This window comes from Myxocyprinus asiaticus, chromosome 12 (genome assembly GCF_019703515.2).
Source record: "Myxocyprinus asiaticus isolate MX2 ecotype Aquarium Trade chromosome 12, UBuf_Myxa_2, whole genome shotgun sequence".
Taxonomy (NCBI): domain Eukaryota; kingdom Metazoa; phylum Chordata; class Actinopteri; order Cypriniformes; family Catostomidae; genus Myxocyprinus; species Myxocyprinus asiaticus.
Window position 1 is genome coordinate 21,785,189 of NC_059355.1, and position 9,969 is coordinate 21,795,157.

The following is a 9,969-nucleotide window of genomic DNA, read 5'->3' on the forward strand; positions in this document are numbered from 1 at the left end:
ACCTGTGAATAAAAAAGGGAATAACAAGGACTAGGTTTATAAAACTGGTTGAATTTATTGCTTAGAGAATACAGCTTACAGCTTTTGCAAAGGCATGTGAATACCTTCTCAACTACACCTTACCAATCATGACAAGATAAGAATTAACCACACATTCACAATGCAACTGTTACACATTGCACCTGGGGGGAAAAATCTGCTATCAAAACACTGTACAAAGTGAGAGTACCCACCAATAGGTTTACAGAGCCTTCAGTGTGGTCTGCACCCAAGCACATATTTCAAACAGAGAGGAAATACCATGAGTAGATTTCTGAAGCCTATCCATTGACTGGAGTTTTATAGTTTCTTGTATCTTTGGTACTATAACACGTATATTATTTCTGAAAATGTTAATCTTTTCCTTGGAATACTGTTCTTAGCACAGGGCAGGTAAAAGCCTATCTACTTATAATCTATCATGATCCTCACATAACTTAAAAAAAAAAAAACACATTACAAATCACACTTTCTCAGATCTCACTCAGCAGAACAAAAAAAAAAAAAAAAAATACATAAGCGGGGATGAACTGCTGTAAAAATCACTTTCCAAAAATGTGTCTCTTTAAGCTATTTTACAAGCACAAATATAAGAGAAATATGCAAATCACCTAAAATAAGAGGCAGTTAGGTAAAAAGTTGGCTCCTGAACTTAACCAAGCACAATATATGTGGTGCACGTCACAGCCACATTAAATGACTCAACATCCTTACCACACACATACAAAATGGTGAAACTTATGACAACTGCCTTCAATTAACTCAGGAATAAATGTGAAAGAAAAGAGGGTTTTTCAAGACCTAATAATTCTAGTTAACAATTTAAATCACAGGAGAACACCCATGATTGTTCCTGAACCATCAGTATGAATTTATACTGATGAGCTTGATTTAAAAGTTTGTTTAGGAAACAACACTGCAGACGTCCCTCTCTGCTAAGGTTTAAGGAGGACAAAGTGTTCAGGAGATCATTTACATATCTGTAAATACATATGTCAATCTATCGGTGTGCCTCAGGGAAAGCCTGTCGGGATTCACATGTCGTCCTCTTCATCTTCATCCTGGGAAGATCCAGCCTGCTGAGCTGAACTGGCTGAAGCTGCCGCTAACTGTGCCTGTTGGGCAGCCTGTTGCATCTGTAACCACTCCTGTTGTGCTAACTCAGCCTGCTGCTGCCGTGCCTGTAACACAGCAGAGCTTATCAGAAAAGCCACTCAAAACCACAGCTTCTACGTAGTCGCACAAACACAAGGAACTAGTAACTGCATTTCCACAGATCCATTTTTTTATGTTTTACTTGAAGGAATAGTTCCCCCGAAAAAGAAAATTCTTTGATCATTTACTCACCTTCATACCATGTATATGACTTTTTTTCTGCAGAACACAAAGATTTTTAGAAGAAAATCTCAGCTCTGTACGTCCATACAATGCAAATCAACAGGGTCAAAACTTTGAAGCTCAAAAAGCACATACGGGCAGCATAAACATTATCCATATGACTCCAGAGGTTAAATCCATGTCTTCAGAAGTAATCCGATAGGTGTGGGTGAGAAACAGATAAATATTTAAGTCCTTTTTTTTTTGACCACTGGAGATAAATAAAAATGGATAACAGTTATGCTGCCTCTATGTGCTTTTATGAGCTTTAAAGTTTTGGATCCTGTTGACTTGCATTGCATGGACCTACAGAGCCGAGATATTCTTCTAAAAATCTTCGTTTGTGTTCAGCAAAAGAAAGAAAGTCATACACATCTGGGATAGCATTAGGGTGACAAAATGATGATAGAATTTTCATTTTCAGTTGAACTATTCCTTTAAAACTGGTGTGTGATTTCTTTTAATGTTAACATTTTTCACAAATTCCAGCTTAATATGCAGAGTCCAATAAAAGTAAGCCATATATTGGCTGAGTTAGGAGCGGAACTATCTGTTTGTGCAACAACATTTGGTGATGCTATTGGTGCAGAACTGACACACTTTAAGAGCTAAACACCCTTTTAAAGTTATTTTTTCTCTCATAAAAACTTAAACAGTGATACACTATATTGCCAAAAGTATTCGCTCATCTGCCTTTAGACGCATATGAACTTAAGTGACATCCCATTCTTAATATGATGTCGGCCCACCCTTTGCAGCTATAACAGCTTCAACTCTTCTGGGAAGGCTTTCCACAAGGTTTAGGAGTGTGTTTATGGGAATTTTTGACCATTCTTCCAGAAGCGCATTTGTGAGGTCAGACACTGATGTTGGACGAGAAGGCCTGGCTCACAGTCTTCGCTCTAATTCATCCCAAAGGTGCTCTGTCAGGTTGAGGTCAGGACTCTGTGCAGGCCAGTCAAGTTCTTCCACACCAAACTCGATCATCCATGTCTTTATGGACCTTGCTTTGTGCACTGGTGCGCAGTCATGTTGGAACAGGAAGGGGCCATCCCCAAACTGTTCCCACAAAGTTGGGAGCATGGAATTGTCCAAAATCTCTTGGTATGCTGAAGCATTCAGAGTTCCTTTCACTGGAACTAAGGGGTCAAGCCCAGCTCCTGAAAAACAACCCCAACACCATAATCCCCCTCCACCACACTTCACAGTTGGCACAATGCAGTCAGACAAGTACCATTCTCCTGGCAACCGCCAAACCCAAACTCGTCCATCAGATTGCCAGATGGAGTAGCGTGATTCGTCACTCCAGAGAACGCGTCTCCACTGCTCTAGAGTCCAGTGGCGGCGCGCTTTACACCACTGCATCCGACGCTTTGCATTGCACTTGGTGATGTATGGCTTGGATGCAGCTGCTCGGCCATGGAAACTCATTCCATGAAGCTCTCTACACACTGTTCTTGAGCTAATCTGAAGGCCACATGAACTTTGGAGGTCTGTAGCGATTGACTCTGCAGAAAGTTGGCGACCTCTGCGCACTATGCGCCTCAGCATCCGCTGACCCAGCTCTGTCATTTTACGTGGCCTATCACTTCATGGCTGAGTTGCTGTCATTCCCAATCGCTTCCACTTTGTTATAATACCACTGACAGTTGACTGTGGAATAGTAGTGGAATAGTGGAAAAGTAGCGAGAAAATTTCATGACTGGACTTGTTACACAGGTGGCATCCTATCACAGTACCACGCTGGAATTCACTGAGCTCCTGAGAGCGGCCCATTCTTTCACAAATGTTTGTAGAAGCAGTCTGCATGCCTAGGTGCTTCATTTTATACACCTGTGGCCATGGAAGTGATTGGAACACCTGAATTCAATTATTTGGATGGGTGAGCGAATACTTTTGGCAATATAGTGTATGTGCTTGAGCTGAAGATCACCTAAAGCTTCTTTTACCTTGGCAAATAATTCCTGCTGTTGACGGAGAAGTTCCTCCTCAGGAATGCCAAGGTTCTCTAGTCGTGAGCTGGCCTTCCTCCGTTTAAGTGCTACCGTTTTACACTCCTGTAGAACATCTTTTACCTCTGCAATATACGACCCAAAACCTAAACTTTCAAGTGCTACAGGAAAAAAAAGAAGAAGAAAAAAAAAATTCAGTTAATTAGCAGAGTTTTTTCCAAGAGACATGCCTGCAAAACCAGCATACATGATATCATTATATACACACTGTAAATCTTCAAAGGGACAGTTCTCTCAAAAATTTTAATTGTCGTAATATTTGCCTTCGTCTTTCTTCAGTGAAACATAGATGATGATGTTGTTAGGCAGAATGTTAAAGGAATAGTACACCCAAAAATTTAAATTCTCTCAATTTACTCACCTCATGCCATCCAAGGTGCGTTTTACTTACTTTCTTCAGCAGAACTTAAATTAAGATTTTTAGAAGAATTTTTCAACTCTGTAGGTCCATACATTGCAAGTGAATTGGTGCCAAAATTTTGAAGCTCCAAAAAGTACATGTAGCCATCATAAAAATAATATATACAATTCCAGTGGTGTAATTAATGTCTTCTGAAGCGAAACGCTAGGTGTAAGAAATAGATCAATATTTAAAACTTTTTTTACTAAAAAGTATCGCTTCCAGCCAGCTTGAGGATTGTATGTTGACGAGGGTGGAGTTCAAACTGCCTCTGCATAGATATTAGGCTCGTTTTAGGGTACGTTTACACGGCATACTAAAAACAGAAACGTTTTTCCTTTGCGTTTTTGAAAAGTTTCGCGTACAGACGACAACGTTGTCAAAATGATCCCCGTTCAAACGGATCCGCAAAAACGACTAAAAGCACTGTATTATGCATGCCAGGCCAGTAGTTAGCGATGTCACTTTTTAAGAAACACTACGCGCCTGCGCACATAAGCATTCTTCCACAGAGCGGTGAATACAAACAATGAAGATGGCGAAAGCGTCGAGCGATTTTGTCTGGACGGACAATGAGGTTGCTTTATTACTACAATTACTTTGCTGGAGAAGCGTCAATAAACTCAAAATCTTGAGCAGCACAAACACAGTCCTGTAGTCCGCCATTATAGTTTTGAATGTCTCGCATGTTGTTTTGAAGTACTCACGCGCATGCCTATAGACTGAACTCTCAAGATTATTCAATAAATTCTGCTCATTTTTACCATCACTTCGTCTCCTGCCTTCTTCTGTATTCCCCCTTCTGACTCTTGGGCTGGTAGGAGAGTGAGTTAACATAACAAGCTGTTGATGTTGACTGGTTCTGGATATCAGACAGAACTCTGATATATGGATATCTTCTGACAGAAAGGGAGGTCTTGTGTACACTATATCTAACATGCATTTTCACTGCCTCATGTTTTCATATTCTAAGCATATCATTGAATACTGTACATGGCATCACATCTCTGTCTATAGGCTATATACATAAGCGGTGGGTGAATGAATTGCAGGGTAAAGGTACATCAAATAAAAGTAAATAAATAACATTTAAAATACAAATACATTTTTCCCATCTGAATCCATACATTAATTTCAAGATTTTCAAACTGCAGGTTCTGCCTACTGTACAATGTTCACACTCCATACAAAACACTCCAAATGAATAAATTGTTGATTATTGTTATTTGCACAGACATCAGTATTCATATTGATAATTATACATCTAAAATTGATGACTATCAATCCATCATTCTTTATATAACACGTAATACGAGTGCGCATGACATCATCGTTTTCAGAAACTTGCACTTTGAAACCTGTTTTCAAAAGTTTGCGTTTCCAGGCCCCAAAACGCCGTTGTCGTGTAAACGAACAGCCAAAACGCATAACATTTTTCTGTTTTTATTTGAAAACATTGTCGTGTAACGAACAGCCAAAACGCATAAAATTCTGTTTTTATTTGAAAACATTGTCATGTAAACGGCCCCTTAGATGCCAAATGCCTCACCTTGAAAGTAGACTAGAGAAGCCAGCTGCAGTCAGGTAAGGAGCTAAATAAGAGCTGTCAAGTCAGACAGTTCTCACTTCTTGTAGTGGATCACCCGCCACGAGATCAAAGGCAGATATCGCGGGATTCATATTCATGTGCTTTTTGTTAATAAAGTGGAAGCTATTTAAATTCTGTTGCTTTTAAATGATAATAAATTGGATGAACAAGACACTCAATGTACCTGTCATTTAATTCCACCCATAAGACGTGTCTTTCCATCCATTTTTAGTTGAATAAAGACACGTATTTTAGATATTTCAGAAATATGATACCAATCACATATCCCATACAGACTTCACAATGTCAGAATGTTTAGAATATTCACATATAATTTATACACATAAAAACATGATATTAGAGATATATATATATATATATTTTTTAAATCAAACATTTTAGAAAAGAACGAAACATCACAGTTGTTTAAGCCAATGAGCATCAAGCTGTGTAGTCATTTACCATCGTGCTTGCAGTTCGCACAGCTCGGAAAAAGCAACCGCGCCACCTCGCTCTCGTGGCACGTTTCGACATATGTTGTCATGACATCACAGCAAGTCAGACAGATGTCTAACCGGCATGCACCTGCTGGTGATCACCGGTGATCGGTTCTGCGTAAAACTTGCTCATCTCAAACGAGCCTATTGATAAGTAGATCCCTTATTAGCAGCTTTTTCCATGGACCGCTGTACTTTTTTGAAACAAAATGAGTATATGCAGCAGTCTGAGCAAGGACCTCAGTCTGAGGCATCTCCCCCACTCACTCTCTTGCATTCAAACCAATTCAAACAGCTCTCCTTGTTCACCGTTCCAAGATGGCGCAGCAGTTGACGTATCCAAACCAGCCGAATGAGGCATCTATGTATTTATCTATGCTCCTCTATTGTAAACAACACCGCGCTTCCATTTTTCCCCCATATTTCACGCGTAAGTTCTCACGTGAACTTGCCAACGCGCTTGACCTTGTGAATTTTTTGTAAAAAAAAGTTTTAAATATTGATCCATTTCTTACACAAACCTAGCGTTTCACTTCAGAATACATTAAGTAATCCACTGGAGTCGAACAGATTACTTTTATGATGGCTATATGTGCTTGTTGGAGCTTCAAAAATGTGGCACCCATTCACTTGCATTGTATGGACCATGAGAGCTGAAATATTCTTCTAAAAATAGTCATTTGTGTTCTGAAGAAGAATTTAAGTCATACACATGAGATGGCATGAGGGGGAGTAAATTATGAGACAATTTTCATTTTTGGGTGAACTAATCCTTTAACCTCAGTCACCATTCACTTTTATTGCATGGAACAAATGTGCAATGAAAGTGAATGGTGACTGAAGCAACAAACTTGCCTAGCATCTCCTTTTTTTTCCCCTTTAACACGACAGTAATAAGGCCATAACTATCTGCCCTGATGCGTAAAGGCACACTGAATGCAGAAATGTAAAAAAGACTTTGTGCATTAATGCAGCCAGGTCAAAAATCTGAGCAGATGACTATAAGGTTGCAAGTTAAACCCTCAAAGATTGATCCATCCCCATTGTGCCCTTGATTAAACACTCCACCTCAGGTTACTACAAGAGCACTGTCCCTGTAGTGTACTGTAATTAGTTATTAGCAAGCAGAAGCACACTGCACACCAGGCAGAAACGTGTGCACATTCTCACCGTTTATGACATGCTCCGGAGATATAGTCTTCTTCTCTGATTTATTGCAGATCTCGTTGGCTTCTGATGAGATTAGGTGAATGAACTCAGTGCAGCAGTTCACCACCAGCTCTCTGGCATCGTTCGCCACTCGCACGTTGGGAAGCGTTTCTTTGATCATTTTATTGATCGCCGCCCTCGGGATCGTCAGGTCATCGTCGTTCCCTGATGAAGAGGCCATAAGGGATGAGCAGCAGAGACTCTTCAGAGTTTCAGAAGGATCGAAACCAGGAAAGGAGGTTCAACGGGTTGAGGATGATGAAACGCCTACAACGGCTGCTTTGTGTGGAGCTCCAGATGATTTTGCCGGCTTTCTTCTATGCCGATCAGCAAAACACTGTCAGAAGGAATGTTTGATTTAAATATAGAGTGGAACTGAAGCCGGGGAGAGTGTGCGTGTTAGAGAGAAGCAAGGGAGGATGGAAGGAGTCAGTACCTTTCGCTTGATTAGTTTACGAGGATTCTCCACATCCACACATCAGTGCTGCTGCTGTTCCCGTTAGCGTTTATAAACATGGTTTAACTCCAAGCATTCATTCTGAATCAAATTCACTGTCTGGATAATCTTACATGCGCTTCAGCTGAAGCACGAAACGGATATTTATAAGCGACCGAAGCTCTTAATTCATTGTTTCACCCATTCGATTAGGGATCGACGAGACGAAGCCCACAATGCAACACTTCCGGATATCCGGTAATTCTTCTGCTTGTTATTGTTTGGTGGAATTGCTCGGTTCTGCCATCTAGTGGACGAAAAGGAAATGGCAAGCTCATCGATTGGGGAAAGTCACGTGGTTACTAAGTGGACTTGGAGGCTCGAGCATTTTTTTTTTTCATTGATGCAAAATAGAAGAAAATGCCAGGGTATGCACTGTAAAACATTCAATTACATATTATAGAAGTATAAAAAACATTATAAAGAATATAGCTGAGAGCAGCAATTATCGGGGTTCAAGCGGTATAAGGCCTTTAAGCACATGCGTAAAAAGGTATTATGTTTTATTTAGCAAGCATGTAACCACCTAGGTCATAGATGGAATAGACCATTTACAGCCAATACAGGCAATTTACTAAGGAAATACATGGTTTTTAAAGCTTTTTAAAGCTCATAGCGCCACCTATGGTGGAGAATTCATTGCGCGCCAGTGATTATAGGATTTTTTGGATAGAAATTGCGAATTACATTTTTATTATATATATATATATATATATATATATATATATATATATATATATATATATATATATATATATATAATATCTAATGATACAAACTTTAAAGTGGTTCAAATGTTGACATATATTACTAAGATGTGATTATATATAGTTTATACTCTTTATTATATACAGAAATGGACTATGGTGAAAATATCAGACTAACGGTTGCGTAGTTAGAGCTGTTTTCATGTTTTTTCCTGTTATAGCACCAACAAGTGGCCAAACTCTGCGTTTTTTTTTATTTTTTATTTTTTATACTGTAACCTCAGATTGAGCTCATACACATGTATACTGAGTTTGGTGAAAATATCTCATTTTGTTCGGGCGTTATAGCCATTTTAGAAAAAATGGCCCGCCCTTTTCAAATGTTTTGGCACCCGTTAGTGACCGTGAGTCGAAATGTCAACTTTTTTTGATAATTATTGATAATCAGACTCCAGAGTATATTTCTGCACTGGATTGCTTCTGATCGGGTGAAAAAACTAGGAATAGTTCACAAAAGTAGGTTTTTAACATTATCTGGAATATTTACCGAATGGTTTGACAGACACCAATGCTTCTTGAGGCAAAGTTGTTTAGAATGAGAAGAGCTATCAGGTGACATATATTACTTGTGTTTTTTCACAACACTACATTATATACAACCATTAACACCTACAAAAATCGTGATAGCAAAACTTTGCACAACCCTCTCAGACCAAGAGTCAAATAGGTTCACCAAGTTTCATTCCGATCGGTCATTGTTAACCTTGTGTAATAGCTGCTGAAATTTTATTGGCCGATGGCGGCCATGTTTTTCAACATATGTGAATGTCCATATAGACAATGATGTCAGCTGAGACAGAGACAATGTATGCAAATTTTGAAGTCAATAGGATTAACAGATTCATAGTTACAGCCAATTTCATGTTTTTTTGGTATTACAGCGCCACCATGTGGCAAAACCGCGCCAAAGATTGACCTCTTAGATAAGTTTGCCAAGTTTGGTGAAGATATCTCATTTCCTTCAAGAGTTATAGCCATTTACGTAAAATTGGCCACTCCTACTTCCCATGTTTTCACATACCGTAGCTAGCTCGAGTCGAAAATTAAAACTTTTTTTGATAACTTTTGATATTAAGACTCCATAGAATCGTTTGGCACTGGTTTGGTCCCGATCGGACAAAAAACCTAGGACTAGTTTGCAAAAGTAGGTTTTATTAAAAATCCAAGATGGCGGAACATTTTTATAGGTGGAAATGAAATCGGAGATATACATTTTGTTTGATTTGAGCCAAGGATTCCAATGGTATAAAGCGCTTGAGTCCACGACAAACGGTCTAGAAGTTATGAGCAGTTTCGCGTTTTTTATTGCTGTAGTGCCCCCTATTGATCGATTTAGCAGAGTCCTTGTTTCTGAGTAGCGAGCCATACTACTAATTACTAATACTACTAATATTGCTCGCTACTCAGAAACACGGACTCGGCTAAATCAGTCAATAGGGGGCGCTACAGCGATTAAAACACTTGGCTCAAATCAAACAAAACGTATATCTCTGATTTCATTTCCGCCTATAAAAATACCATCTGACAAAGTTTCAAGTCTCTAGGCCTTACGGTTTGCTCTGCCCAATCAGTTTTATGGCGGAA

At 39.3% G+C, this 9,969-nt stretch overlaps 1 protein-coding gene across 2 annotated transcripts; it reads right to left on the reverse strand.

The window, feature by feature from the left end:
* Positions 1 to 37: 37 nt before the first annotated feature.
* On the reverse strand, positions 38 to 7,810 carry LOC127448713 (protein Dr1). 2 transcript variants are annotated; one of them, XM_051711461.1, is made up of 4 exons: positions 7,559 to 7,810; positions 7,084 to 7,459; positions 3,366 to 3,529; positions 38 to 1,220 (listed from the first exon to the last, which is right to left on the reverse strand). In XM_051711461.1, exons 2-4 carry the CDS (start codon positions 7,301 to 7,303, stop codon positions 1,074 to 1,076), a joined length of 531 nt encoding a protein of 176 aa, XP_051567421.1. In that variant the 5' UTR covers positions 7,304 to 7,459; positions 7,559 to 7,810; the 3' UTR covers positions 38 to 1,073. The 2 variants fall into 2 exon arrangements, with proteins under 2 accessions (XP_051567421.1, XP_051567420.1); XM_051711460.1 differs by having other exon boundaries at positions 7,084 to 7,810.
* Positions 7,811 to 9,969: the final 2,159 nt, after the last annotated feature.

Coding starts and splice junctions, on each gene's coding strand:
- LOC127448713 (XM_051711461.1), bottom strand. CDS start 7,303: ATGGCCTCTTCATCAGGGAACGACGATGACCTGACGATCCCGAGGGCG. Junction 3,530..7,083: donor TCCGGAGCATGTCATAAACG/GTGAGAATGTGC, acceptor TTTTTCCTGTAG/CACTTGAAAGTTTAGGTTTT. Junction 1,221..3,365: donor AGCAGGAATTATTTGCCAAG/GTAAAAGAAGCT, acceptor GCTGTGTTACAG/GCACGGCAGCAGCAGGCTGA.